This window comes from Ptychodera flava, chromosome 5, assembly GCF_041260155.1.
Source record: "Ptychodera flava strain L36383 chromosome 5, AS_Pfla_20210202, whole genome shotgun sequence".
NCBI lineage: Eukaryota > Metazoa > Hemichordata > Enteropneusta > Ptychoderidae > Ptychodera > Ptychodera flava.
Window position 1 is genome coordinate 14,658,792 of NC_091932.1, and position 15,527 is coordinate 14,674,318.

Below are 15,527 nucleotides of genomic sequence, written 5' to 3' on the forward strand. Positions count from 1 at the left end.
AAACGTTCCCATATTGTTAGTTGTTGTAACATTTCCGAAGTTTTAAAACCAGCAATGATACGCAATGAAGTAATATACTACTCACGGGCGGTGAATGCATTTGTCATCTATGCTAAATATATAAAAGTTATGAAATATAAATGTTCTTCATAAAAATAGATTGGTTTCTGATCGATGTTAGGTTTGATCGGTGTAGAGAAACCACTAGACGACGTCAAAAAGGTTAAAGTTTCCTTTCTGCTCTGCAGTACATGGAAGAGTCACTGGACGCCTGTGGATAACACTTAACACAGCTATTTGATGGCGTGTCCATTCTATTATATATTATTGGACTCGCCAAAAACATGATTAACAGCTGTGTCAAGTGAAATTCCTACCCGTTTGGTGATTTTCCATGTAATGCAGAGTGGAATGGAAACTTAACCCTGTTGAACCTGTTTAGCGATTTTTCAAGCATTGCAAACCAAAAAGGAAGCTCTGACAACGTTTATAAAAGGCTAATTAGATTATACTAGTAACATCCATTTCATAAGTATTTACATTTTATGCGTAGACTATGAATACCGTCTCCTCTTGAGCAAGTGCCTTATAGATATGCATTTGATTTGCACGTAAATAGCAGTTACTTGTGTTTGGACGTCGATATACGTTCATCAACGTCAAATACATGTACATTCTATATTTTTTCTCTGGCCTAATGACAAAAATAGACTTTTTGACATTGTTTAGACATGTAAAAGCAATTTTAAATTTGAGCGTTGATCTCGAGCCACTCTCTGCGATCTCTGAAATCAAAAATTTCAAAATAATTAAGCACACAAATGTAGATGATTGTAGATTCATTTAATCGGAGTATTAAATACGATAACAGTAAATATTTCATTGAACTTGTCTCCCTGGAAAGGAGCAACATCCGTAAGCTTTTGATAAAATAGTATTGTTGTTACATTTGTCTTGAAAACAAACATATTTTCTTATTTGTCTTCCTACTAAATAAAAAGAATCCAAATTATATGAACATTGCCAACAAAGTTCACCGTGTACAATGTATGATGATATTGTTGACAAATAAATCCAAGTCCGACTAAACTTCGATTCGCAGCAATTACATCACCACACATAAAACTTTCGTTGCAAAGTTGAATACTTGCCATTCTCGAAAAGGTGGTTTTGGAAGGGAATTACAAACAGTAAGGTATTTCACAAATAAAAGTAAAATTTTTGACAATAGATGAAGGTCCCACCTGAAGGCACTCTTTGTATTACATGAATAACATTTTGTAAGAGAATAAAAAACCATGATTAAGTACTAATACACGAAAAATCTTAAAATGAGAAGCTGTACCTTCTCTATTCGTTGGTACTGTTACAGAAATATACTCTGTAGTCTCCGTTAATAGATTCTGATCAAAACTCCCATCAAAGATAAAACTTTCTCATGAATAACATAATGTAAACCCAAAAAGGTCTCTTGTCTCAAGGTTATTTACTCCGGCCCATTTCAAACTCCAATCCCGTTCCCTTCAACCACTGTTCGCAGTACTTGTCCATCATCTCGTTTTGTGCAACAATGAAGGTTTCTTTCCACTCTCCAACTTTTCCTGAAATGAAACGCAGAATAAAATTACTTTTATTTTATTGTTGCCTTCTTTTTCAAAAAATTTAAGCAGCACAACGTATTTGAAGTTTGATAAGTGTCCGTGGAAAAAAGTTGCTGTTTAGTTCTTCGTATTTTTCGCCTTTATCCGATCGTGAACGATGCCGACCATTAAACTGGCAAAGTCATGTATTCCGTTGGGCCAGGGCACTATAGTATGTGCAAGCTGTGGGTCCAAAACAGCCGTTTGTATGCTTCGGCTAAGATGTCTCGTTAGGCAGCGTAAATAGGTTACATCTTCATTTGATAGTTCAAATTTTGGAGTCAATACACGTAAACAGGGCTTTGTTGACTCGGTTATTGGACACAAACACGTTCGCAAGAGCTAGATCGTTGGACGCATGTACAAAATTGAAAGATAGGACTTATGTCAAAACCTGCTCCCACTTGGTTGCGAGGGCAATCCACTGATTAAGATCGGTGACGATGTGAGTCGGGAGTGTGCAATGTTTGTGAATAGAAATGGGGGAATGCACAACTGGCGATATAAGGCTGATTACAACATATGTATGTGCATAGGTCTGTGTCACCGCTACAAGATCTCCACAAGATTGCATCGTTTTGGTAGCAAATGAACATTCAATAGCCATTCATGCGGTAGTTCTATGTATCATTTACACTCAATAGTTAAAGTAGGACTCTTTTATCAATGGCGACCATAGGGGAAAGAAATCAGTCCCCTTGGGTCGGAGGGAGGTTTTTTGTGCAACGGTTTACCTTATTTTATTTTATTAATTTTGACTGAGATATTTCAAATAAAGTTCAAGTCCAAACCGTCTGACTGCTTTCTTTATTAATACAAGTAATTTTTGTTAATTTTGACTGTGGTATTTCAAATACAGATTTCGACTCCACACTGTCTGACTGCTTTATATATTACCGACAAGTCCTTATCTCCTCTCCAACTTGTGGAGAGGAGGTTTTCTTTGTGCAACTGTTTACCTTTAATATTTGATTTTATTAATTTTGACTGTGATATTTCAAATAAAGCTTTCGACTCCAAACTGTCTGACTGTGTTTCCAATTCCTTATCTCCTCTTCAACCAGTACACATACCACTCTAATTGCTGCACAAACATTGCCAACTTGTTAATGACTGAGCGTATCAGCGGATTAGCTTATTAAGTCAACACCACAGCCGTCCCACACGTAGTGAAATAATATGCGTGTGGGACGGCTGTGGTGTTGACTCAATCACTTAATCCGCTGATACCGACAGCGGATTAGCAAGTTGGCAATGTTTACGGAGCAATTACAGTGGCGTATACACAAGTTGGAGAGGAGATAAGGACTTGTCGGTAATATATAAAGCAGTCAGACGGTGTGGAGTCGAAATCTGTATTTGAAATACCACAGTCAAAATTAACAAAAATTACTTGTATTAATAAAGAAAGCAGTCAGACGGTTCGGACTTGAACTTTATTTGAAATATCACAGTCAAAATTAATAAAATAAAATAAGGTAAACCGTTGCACAAAAAGCCTCCCTCCCACCCCAGGGGGACTGATTTCTTTCCCCTATGATGGCGACAAGTTGGGTGACATCAGATGCAGATATTTTCCGTAGGTCTAGCTGCCTTAGTGAGTCAACATCGTATGCCTGCACTCTCCTCTTACAGGGCGATTTCTCGACTAGGTCGGAAGATCTCGGCTGATAATAGGATATTATGCTAAATTTCTAAATGTGTAAAGATGACGGCACAATCACTTGAAATTTAGAAGATGACAAACCTCGACGGACAAAAGGGTTTTCTTTCCATCCCATTGCCTTCATAAACGTGTCACCTTGGGGAGCGTTTTTCATGTATTCGAAGGAACAGTGATGTGCTATCTTGTCGACGTCTTCGGGTGTCAAGCCTTTCCCGATGAACTCAGCAATATTCTTAATTCCCGCTTTCAGGTCCTGAGAAGTGATGTAACTATTTTTGTTATTGAAAACTGATGACTTTGGTCAATTCGTATGACTGTATTAATAACATGTCCTGTATTCAAGGAGGTTTTATTAGTAACAATAACGAAAAGGTACGGTAGCTTCCATAAAGATGAAATGGTAAAGTTGTTGATTGTCAGTTACCAGAAACGGTTTGTAAATGCAATGAAAATGAATAATGGAAAGCAGTCAGGTGAATACATATATTTATTTGCTACAAGTCGGCCCCACTTACCATCTAGAATGCAATGTTGCAACTTATAACGACAAACTGAAGACACATGACTGTAAATGCATCACGGGAAATGCATTTTCGCCGTATCAACACCATTAAAATCGGCAATTATACTGAATTGAGCAAGTTAAATCTTAAGTAAGGACTGTTCCCTACGGTATTTACGAGGGCACATCACATCATGTCACAATGCGGATTATTAATTTTCAAATTTAAACTTTGGGGGGGGGGTGAGGATGGAGCAGATACAACCTCTCTGTAGTCCACTCCATCTGTTGATTAGGTTGCTGTGATGTGCTTTAAGAAAATATTCAATTCGAAGGAAAAATAAACGATGAATCGTCTTTTGTGTCAAATGCACATGTATCGTCCTTCTCATCGATATCGTATATTGTTATGTCTCACGCTATTCATATATTATTTATTCTACATGTTTTGTTTCGTAATTTTGATTTGCAATGACAGCAATCAAAAGTCAACCTAGCGCTCATCCATCACTACCTTATCGGAAAGACATCGGCGGTTCAGTCAACTTTTAGCATGTATAATATGAGGTTTTCCCAACTGATATAAGACAAGATAGCTTCAGCATATGGCGGTGTGCTTGACCAAACTTTATGATCACGTCAGTCAACCAAGGAGTTAAAGCAATACGATTCGGTTGACGAAAAGAGATGCAAATGCGCCTGTATGTCAGTACTAGTGGTGCATTACAGGATCAAAATATCTAGCATTCTGAACATAGAATCCACGATTATGTACATTTGCCAGCTCACCTTCCTCATGTCCTCGTATTTCACGTACAGCACGTTATGCTCGTGTCGTCTTTTCCACCAATCAAGTACATGAGAGCCCCAGTGTCCAAAATTAGCTATGGTAAGATGGTATAATGCCCGAGAAGGAAACAGTTTCTCGGAGTTAAAATATAAATAAGTTGGTAAGTAATACCAACACTGTATATGAAGCTGTCTTTAAACAACCGCTGGTACAGGTTCCTATGCCCGGAAAACATGGTATCATCTCAACGACACTCATTAAGAATAATAAGCAAGCCTTGCGGATTATTCAATTGACTTTTTGAGCTCCTTTCAGCACTGTAACCTAGACAAACAAACTTTTGCTTCTTTGCCATGATGGAAACTGCTATCCATTTAGTCCAGATAGGTAAAGTAAGCTTTTTACCGTTTAATATTTTGAAATATGCCGCAGTTTGCAGTTGCCTGAAAGTAAAACCTTTTGTGGTGTAATTTGTTGATCATGCAACATTAGTGGAGAAAACGACATGGATACAGCTATATCACTAATCTTGCATTGTATATCAAATATGATTGCTCTTTTTCGACATTTATGTTACAAAATTATAGACAAAGTTTTCATTCGGTTTTTGTTTTTTTCTGCTTTCTTTCTTAAAACACGGAAGGTTCACATAATCAAGAGACTTACCAATTGCCTGGCCGGCAAGGAATTCCTCTAAAAGTTCAGAAAATTCGTCATATATATGGCGCGATCGTATTGAGAAATGTGAGAAAGCAGATACCACAAGGTCTTTTGGATTACGGGCTATGTAAATCAGCTGCAATAAGATAGGAGGAGGCTGGGTTAATGATACTATTTGTGGTTATTCAACCCTTATCGACTACTGAAGTACATATGGATGTTAGTCGTGACAGCAACAAGTTGTGGAAAATATTGATTAAACAAATCTTGAAGGACTATTGATTCCCTGCCTTAGAGAGAAAACCTATGGCTCTAAGTGCCATCGAAGAGATAACAATCTGAATTGTGCAGAACCAGATTTTAAGGCCATACGAGCTCATTGTTTGCTTTAGATCATCATCACCACCACCAACACCATCACCATCAACAGACTATTGACAAACAATTTTTTTAACTTCATAACCACCATCATTATCATCATCATCATCATCATAATCGTCATTATCATTATCATTATCATCACCATCATCACTACTTCTATTACCGTCGTCATCATTGTCGTCGTATTCGTCGTCGTCGTCGTTATCATCATCATCATCATCATCATCATCATCATCATCATCATCATCATCACCGTCACTACCACTTTAAAGATGCAACGCTGTTGGTCAATGGTATGTTACTGGTCATTTCTTTTTGGTCACAGTCGACGTCATCCTTATCTTAATTACAAACATTCAATAATACGACACCACAGTACATTACCAAACTTGGTTTTGTTGTTTGTTTTTTGGGGGGAAGGGGGAGGGTTTTAATTTTGAATACACTAATTTTACACGTCTTTGTCTTATGGAAACATACCTACTGTAAGTCACATTGTTAATTTCAGAGATTAACATTTGACCGAGCAACCTTGCTGACCTTGTAAAATTGATACGAGATGGCTTACCTAAGCAAAGTTATCTGAATTAGACACTTACAACCGTAACTTTCTTCATGACACTCTTTTGTGTGTCTACATCAAGCACATTGTCCGTAAAGAGTACTTCTGCATCCTATCATAACGAAACCTTCATTTCCGAGATTAGTTTTGTCTTTTTATATTTAAACTTTAATGTATAAATCAATCACTGTTTATTTATTATCCGAGCACTTTTTATGGTTTATACAGTTCAGTTTACACAGTTCATACTCTCTTCTCTAGGTTAAACGACTATATTATGGTAGGAACGACAGCCCTTCTTTGACTCAGTTACAGGGAGCTGTTCAGGCAAAAAAGGCTTCAAAGCATCAAAGCATCTTAGGTATCGAAATTTGTATGTAACACTTAACGATCCATTAGCTGTAACTTTCGTCATTGTTTAAATTTTGTTTGTTCTGTGTATCATCTGCAGTTTCTGGTTTGAATCCCTGAACCGCGGAGAAAATTCCTAATATTTAGCTCATAAATATACCTTATATGAATATAATCTGCATTGTTATTGTTTAAATTTTGTATTCAGGTCCGGTCTAGAATACTTTTATCAACAATAACAATGGTCATTTCACATACACAGGCTGTATTGGCAAGCAGGACACCGGGCATTGGTCATGATGATCGGATTACAGTAAAATTGTGTAGTTGATACATTGAAACAGAGTAGTGAAAATTTAGTCAAAAGTTACAGCTACTGTCCCTTAAATAACAAACCGGTCAGAAAGCTTTAAATCTTAATATTAACTTAAAAAGATCGCAATTATCAAGTACGGTCTGCGTTAAACACATACTTATGCCCTAGCAACCTGGTCGTGTACTGCACCCTCAATCGAGAATAGTAAAGATCAGTTATGCATATTTCAGCATAGACTGAAGGCGAACAGAGGACTCTCTCATATGCGGCGGTACAGCTTTAGAATTCTATACCATGTGGCATTCGACAAGCCTCTACTGTGAATAGCTACCAGTGTAAATTGTAGATTTATTTTTTCGCCAATGCATATCATATCTACTACGCTGACTTTTACGCGCCCCTGAAATAGTGAAATAGTGTCGTCAGTTGTTGCTTTCGGCGCTGTATTAATATTTTGGTTGATTTGTCTGGCTATAGAATCATTGGTGCACTCATGCAGTCCTGGAGCCTCATATTAAATCCTAAAGAGTTTTGTATTTATTGGACATGCGGTGTATTTTAACGTTCAACTTCAATTAGTTGTGAGAACATGGCAAAAATCGACTGAGACGGTTGAACTGTCTCGAGACAAAAATTGAACTAAGATTTCCTGGTGCTTACACGGGACGCTGAATTGCGTTAGAAGGCCAATTCTTTATTGAAAATTTTGTGAATCATGTCCCAATATTGCAAGCGAAATATTTTTGAATGATAAAATTACAACATTAAGTATGTAAGGTCCCATGTCATGATGAATTAAGTCGATCTTTGGCCTGGACGTTATATTGTAGCGTGGGATTACATATTCAAGAAAGGCTTGGTATCAGGAGTTCATACAATACAATACCTAAATCAGATCGATATTTCCAAAGTGACATACACGATTGATTGGTTCTCGCATTTGGTCTTGTGCCACTTGGGCGAGGGATATTTACTTAAACACTGAACTTGAAGTCGCCCGTCCCTCCAAACTAGTTTCACATTGTATATCAGGTCAAATATTAAGCGTTGACATTAGAATGCACGCCGAAAATGGCAGTTTCAATAAAATACACTTAAAATACGCACCTTTGGCCTTTTTTCGTGAAATTGAGTGGGTAGAAGATCGTAAGGCGCATGTGTGGTCAGAAATCGAGGCGATTCCATGCTATTCGGGCTAAAATCCATTGGAAGTCCGCGATTTTTCTTGGCCATTAGCATCCCTGGATCGTCGCCTTCCTGAGACAGCAGCATCTCAACCAAACTTGGGACTGCCGAGGCATGTCTGCAGTCGGCATCAAAGTCAGAGCCATTCAAGATTAATGTAATGATTCTCATCAACCAATGAGTCCCTGAGTAAAAGGACCAAAATTGATAAATTACAATTAGTTTGTATTAAAGATGGTTTCGGACTTGGATTGAAACATTCGGTCGTGTATTGTGCTCTGCCATATCTGACCGTGGTTGGAGTTAAAGGCGGAGCCTCCCCTTAAAAGGACGCGAAGCTATGGCGGCCGGGCGTTCACTCTGTGAGTGCACACCAAACAATCAACACGCCCGGGCACACGCTCCAGAAAATGCTACTTTTTTAGTTGTCTCCGGCTGCAATAACGCAGACAGACTGCCAAGCGGTCAGCGTGAAGCTGCTGCCGATCGAACTCTGTGGTTATATTCAAATTCTAACGCGACTGGAAGACAATTGTTAGAAAATTCGAGCGTTGGTCATGGGCAATCAATGACCTTTGGCAATTTGAACCGACTGTCAATCAAACGCTTGTGTAAACTTTGTTTGCGGGATTAGCAAAGGTGACAAAAGGTTAAGATCAGTTTGTGTAATGAATGTTATAGAAATCAAACATTGTACTGGCCAAGTGTTTGACTGGGAGGAGAACTGCACTAATGCGAGAACCTGGGATTGAAAATTTGCGACTTTAAATTGGCGAGGTACCCATAAATGAGACTAGATCTTTCAGTGTAGACTTTTGGTGGCTCTTGTGCAACGGCTTAAAGGCGCCCTTCTCAATCCCTGGTTCTCGCATTAGCAAATGTGTCAACAACGCATTAACACTTTGTCGTTCTTTTGTTTTCCATTGAATATTTTATCAAGGATATAATATTTATGTTAGATAAATCTGATAATTGAGTGGGGGCTTTAAGCATGTCGAACAATTTAGGCGCCATCATGTATTAGGGATGGACCATTTGATATTCTTGGCCATGGAAGATTGATGAGATGGCATTATTTATTTTTACCTGATCCATTGACCTATCGTATATTATGTTTTATCCACTCTCCAACCATATTTGTCAAATCTTCTCTGGATGATTTTATTTACATTGACATTTGCTGTGAAACACTTTTTTCGAAAATCTTCCAGACCACCCCAAGGATATCAAATGGTGCACCCCTTACTATACATCTTGAGTGCCGAAAATTCCGGCGTAATCGTACACATTATTCCAACCAAAAAATCAAGTGAAATGTGAAACGTCATATTTTCGGTAACGTACAGAGCATAAATGTTCGGGACTGCTAGATAGCCAAAGTAGCAAACTTTGAGGTATTTGGCATCTACGAGTGTTCAGCTACGAAGGCTGACACACTAAAATCTCGGGATAAGTAGCAGCTATGCAACTATCGTAGTTGGATCACCAAAATAGCCGATTTTGACATATCTAGCAGATATTCAGCTTCATGGATCTACAGCAATGACTCAAGGGATAATAAGTAGTGTTAAAGCCCCTACTAGCTGTATTTTTTAGCATTATTATGATTGTATTAACTTTTAATAAGTGTATGAGAATGTACTAAATTAGTTGTTTGTATACGCTTATTATTAACCACTAGCTGAAACTGTATATGTAATTTTGAACAAGGCAAAGATTACACTGCGATTAAATATTTGCCCAAACATTAAATCGCAGCCTCATGGGCAAATTAAAGCAAATTCCGTAATACTTTGCATATCTGTACTTCAGTCTTTACATAAATTGCACAGAGTAGTCAATGCAACGCATAAGGGTGATGTTTGCAACTGTGCACATTATATGTCCATGTTTTTTTGTAATATTACCATTTTTTATGGCTGGAAATTAAATTGATTGTTAGAATTTGAATTTACTTGTCCAATGTTTCGCAAAGGAATGATTTTGTAATTGAGTAAGAACCCATATCCCTTCAGAGGGTAGAACTCAGAGAAAAGCAGGAGAGAAAGAAAGATATTTTGAGGTCAACAAAATTCAAGAGTTACAGCTAGTGGGGCTTTATTAACTGTAAAGAGGGCAATAGTCATTACAAATTTTTATGCACACTGTGATCTTTTGACTAAAAAAATATTTTGCTTAAATGCTTTCAAGACACGTCTCCCACATGCTTTTACATAGGAGCAATGAGAGTAAAAAATGTTACATTGATGGGAATTATATTAGAACCCCTTAAAAGAGAAGTTAACACAATTCTAGGGCTCTCTTCATCGTACTTGGGGGGGGGGGCGCTGACTTTAAAACCTGACAAGGGCACACCAAAATATGTCTTTTTTCAGGTTATTTTAATCACAACAGTGCATTTGATATAAATGCGATGCACTGTCATGTCATTCTCTTTGTAATGTTGACGAACAGCATTGCGCTATAACTGAAGCTGATTACATACAACCTTGTACAATAATCATGCACGTCGCTTTGATAATAGCAAAATTGAACTTATTATTTCTGTATGCTCTCTAACGAATTTGTTCGTAGTGAGTGTATACAAGACTTTATTCTACGACCACCACACCGCAAACGTATATTGGGAATCTTCGAGTCAGCTGGTTGGTATAGTAGCATGACCACGTATATGGTTGTATCTCTGAGTCGACATTGTAAGTTTGAAGTAAGCGATTCGCGTCCTTGCACAGCGGGCCTTGTCCTTGAATAGCCCACATTGTAAGGTTGACACCCGATTCTCACCTGATTTGGGATAGGAAATCAGAAATAGGTCATCGTGTCTGATTTCCATCTTCTTCACCTTGCCGTATGGAAGCTGGACCCGTCTCGGATTTCCTAGCTTCGTAGAGTCTTCCATGTCAGTGATTTCCAACACGAACGTGCTGATCTACTGTCTTTGAAATGTTCTTCCCTGAAAGAACAAGTTAGCGTTATATGCACTGTGTTTGACGCAGTTGTCTGACCTTTGACACAACGGTTTTTGAGTGCAGTTGAAAGCCTTTATCAAGACGGTACCAACCTAGAATGACATCGTTATTTTTCCACCTAACGTCCTTGACCTATCTTAGCCTTCTGAACAGATGTTAGATAGAAGGTGGACAGACACAAGATTAACATTAATAAATATATTTGTGCCATTAGAATTTCTGGTTGCAAATCATCTATAAAAGTAGACACAGTGAGTCCCTCAGACTGTAATTTAGGATGTAACTGGTCTAAAGGTCGTGTTACCTTTGTACTGATCAACAGCCGAGTATGAAGGCACAAGACAGCACTACCTTAGCACATCGAGCGATAAAATGGCATATAAGATAAGATAAGATAAGAATGGCAAAATGACAGTCATAACGTGACAACTTTTGACTGGCTAAGATGTTCTTGGTTTCAAGCAGACAACACCTGAATTTGAGGTAGCGCTGCACCCAACGGAGCGTATTTTGCTCATATTTTTGCAAATATTCATTCAATTTTAATTAATTTATTCACCCAAGATTAAAATATTGGTTAGATTTACCTTTTTGCTTGTCACGCAGTAGAAAGCTACGTGATAAAGAAGTGTTATTTTATGCAAATCTATGCAAATCACTCGATTTCCTGGCTTCTCTTTTCTCCCAGTTTCAAGATAGAATTTAACTCCACTTAAGCTGGGTCAAATTTTCAGAAATTTTCACACTATATTCTTTAAATGTTAAACAACATAATGTCTATTTTGTTTAGAAAATTAAATTCTTACATTTTGAATATTAATTTTGCTAATCACGTTTTTAATAACGTTTGTGACTGTCAGTCTTTCAACCCACGCAATTTTAATATGAGGATAGATAATGCAAAATAAATAGTCATTTGTCTATACATATACTCTTGTTTTACGTGAAATATTACATTTGACTTTAATCATGTTTTATCATAAATACCAAAGCTATAAGTTTTTCAACAAAAAAATATACACCCCTTCATCCTTCGGGATCGGGTAAACCGTTGCTACCATACTGAATTTTAGATTTTCTGCTTTTCGAAAATATATAGTATGAACGGTTTCCTTGTCATATTAGATGAGAAATATTACTTTGAAAACAAAACTGTGTTGGCAACGTGCAGCTCCATCTTAATATAGTAATTCCTTTTGTGAGGACTTCTGATACATGGTGATGACAACATGTGCATAAACAATTTAAGGGTAATCGAGTCACTATTTATTTCTATTCCGGAATTGCAATATAAATTTTGACGACAAGGCGAGTGATAAAGGACATTACTCACCCGACTAGATTTTTTATTATAAACTGTATAAACATTTGTACTTTTCCAAGGGTTCGAACGAAGGGTGCAATAATTTCATCCGTTATTGTATTTCTTGAAAAGCTCTTCTCTGCTACTATACAAAGTTTATAAAACTAACCAGGCTCTGTTATGTTTACACGTACAAAAACCGAAATACTTCGAATGAGCAGTATGTGATTTTACACTGCAATTTTCATCATTGTTCATAAATTGATAGAATTCTCATGTTTCTCAATGAAAAATTGCTAGAATTTTTATGTTTCTCTTCCAACTATTACTTAGCTTCTTTATTTTAAAATTAGCGATTTGAATTATCATTGATTGCTTTTTCTTACTGTTAAGAGAGAGTTATTAACTTTGTTGTATAAGTACTTATCTTGTAGGATGCAAATATCATCATAAAGTCATTTCTTTGAATGGAAGGTAGTTATTATTCCATGAGAAATGCTATTTACTGGAAAGTGTGTAGGTTTTTGAGCAGACGAACAACGACAGATGTATTTCATTTTCTACAGATGCTTGCCATTACATAACACATGAGCATGGGTGATAATAATAATTCCTTTGCTAAAACCATGGTTTTTTGTGAGGCATGAAGTGGGATCAATCAAGCCTTGAGATTACAAATTTTGGTTTTTTTCTTTCAGGAATACCACTCCCTTTGGAAGTTGCTACAATTGCTTTCCATATTGCCAATAAAACGCATTACATCGCGTATTCTTCTGTACTCTATTGCGTTTCTCTAGGGTTCTTCATAAAGTCGAAGGTCATCGCCTCTTACATTTGATTCCCTCTTATCCATCTGCATGATGCCTTCTCTTTTTTCCAGTCATTTGACATTACACATTGATTGCATACAATGGGCGGGAGTTGTTTAATTCTCATAAAATCGCTTTGACCGTGTGATACATTTGAATAATCATGATGGGCACTTCCGTGCCAAATGCAAAGAGGGGTCTAATGGTCGTACAGGGTATATCCGTTCTCCGACAAAAAAACGGAACATTTTTTCAGTTTGTTTCCGACTCAAGTTTAGTCGCTATATTCACAGGCATCATATGCAAGATTCAATGACAACGAACGCCTGAAACAAGGCAAAATTATGGGATTCTAGGACCAAACTAGCCTAGAATCCTACTCCGTCCGCTTGCCTCCGTACCTCCGACCCACTACCGTCTAGTCTTGTGAGCAGTATTTCGAGCTGGAGTTGTAAAAACTGCTCATTTGAATGTCAATGGTCACCAACTGAGACCATGACGTGACTAGCGTACCTTTCAGAGTCAATCACTGAAATGACCCTCTCATGATTGGCCTATGACTTGGTTGGGCAGAGCTAATTAATATGACGTCAAATATGTTAATTGTGTTGACATTTCAAATGAGCAGTTTTTACAACTCCAGCTCGAAATACTGCTCACGAGACTAGACGGTAGTGGGTCGGAGGTACGGAGGCAAGCGGACGGAGTAGGATTCTAGGCTATGACCAAACAAGGCACTTTCGACCAGCAGCGTTGCTTTTTTACATTTGAATAGATTTAAGATAATCCGGCTTTAATAGGGGAAGTTCCGGTATTTAATATTGAAATCATAAACTTTCCCTCCTTGTCAAGACATAGGCTTACGTTTTATGTAATTGACAACTCATGAGATACACGAGGGCTTCTACCTCTCAGTATAAGACAGGGGCAGCATTGCGAGACAGGGGTCCTCAGGAAGGACATTAGTTAGATCACTTAAACAACTCTACGGTAAAACGGAGATGTGGTATTAAAATGATTTACGACTGTTTCACTATTGATGATGAGCTACAACAATTTGAGCTTTGGGCGGTTTTGCCAAAATACACCACAATTTTCACTTTAGATCAAACTTGAGCATCTTGTTTTGGCATGCTATCTGGGTACGCTTCATTACCCATTCCAGACACCTTGTATCACCAGTCGTTGTCAGTACGTTTTCAGTCACTTTTCTAAGACGTGGTAAAGCATTTATTTGCCCTGAATGAAACGTACTAATAGACCTGTTTTGATGTCATATCGTTTAAGAATAATAGTAGACAATATCAGCCATTACAAAATACACAGACTATCCTCACTATGTATATAATTATTTGTCATTCACAAGCTATTGTGAATGACAAGTAATTTGAAGCTATAATGTGAAGCTAGGGTATTGCCCGATTACATACAGCTTACGATTTTGATTTTTACTATTGAAGAAGCGCTTTCAACATTTTTGAAATGTTGAATTAACGTGAAAATGAAGCACTCTATTTGAATTCTTGCACGTGATCTGTCCACATGTAAATTTGGGGTGATTGGCAAAACAAATTTCTATTATGATTTTAGCTCACGTGTGTGTCGCAGAATGTCTGTCTGGATATAAGTCTGTCTGTCTGTCTGTCTGTGGGCCACATATCTCAAGAACGGCTTATCAGATCAAAATCAAATTTGGTACAAGGATTTTGCGTAAAAATGGCAAGAACTGATTAGTTTTTGGTAGGTATGACCTACATATTTTATCCTCATTGCATTATTAATGATTTCAAAAAAAACAGAAATACAATGAGAACGGCAGCACAGAATTGGATTAGATTTGCCACAAATACTGATCACACAAGGATTTATCCGCCAAAAAAGGTACAAAGAGGTGACATAAAAATTGACCGCTTATTTGCATATTTTATGAACTTTCCTCAATGGGGATATATCTCTTGATTGCCTCAACTAAAGTTGACGAAACTTGCTATGTACATGGAAGATACTATGATACAACATTATTGAATGTCAGTAAGCATTTTTACTTCAGTCATTTTGATTTATAGTCACGATGAAGTTACCTAATTAGGGATATATACCTCGATTAACTGGATCAATGTTGGTGAAACATGCTATGTACATTGAAGATACTAGGTTAAAACAATATCGAAAGGCATTAAGCTTATTAATTTCAGCCAACTACTTATTTGCATAGTTAATGGACTTGCCTAATTAGGGTTATACATCTTGATTGACTTGACAAAAGTTGATAAAACTTGCTATGTACATGAAAGATAGTATGATACATCAGTATTAAACCATTAAGTATTTTTACTTTAGCTGATCACTTATTTGCATATCTAAAGAACTTTCCAAACTAAGGATATATATCT

The 15,527-nt window shown here is 37.3% G+C and overlaps 1 protein-coding gene across 1 annotated transcript; it reads right to left on the reverse strand.

Annotated features, from left to right (window-relative positions):
- Window positions 1-853: 853 nt before the first annotated feature.
- Window positions 854-11,086, reverse strand: LOC139133099 (sulfotransferase 1B1-like). Its single transcript, XM_070699518.1, has 6 exons — window positions 10,838-11,086; window positions 7,976-8,238; window positions 5,265-5,394; window positions 4,598-4,692; window positions 3,388-3,559; window positions 854-1,601 (listed from the first exon to the last, which is right to left on the reverse strand). Exons 1-6 carry the CDS (start codon window positions 10,950-10,952, stop codon window positions 1,483-1,485), a joined length of 894 nt encoding a protein of 297 aa, XP_070555619.1. The 5' UTR covers window positions 10,953-11,086; the 3' UTR covers window positions 854-1,482.
- Window positions 11,087-15,527: the final 4,441 nt, after the last annotated feature.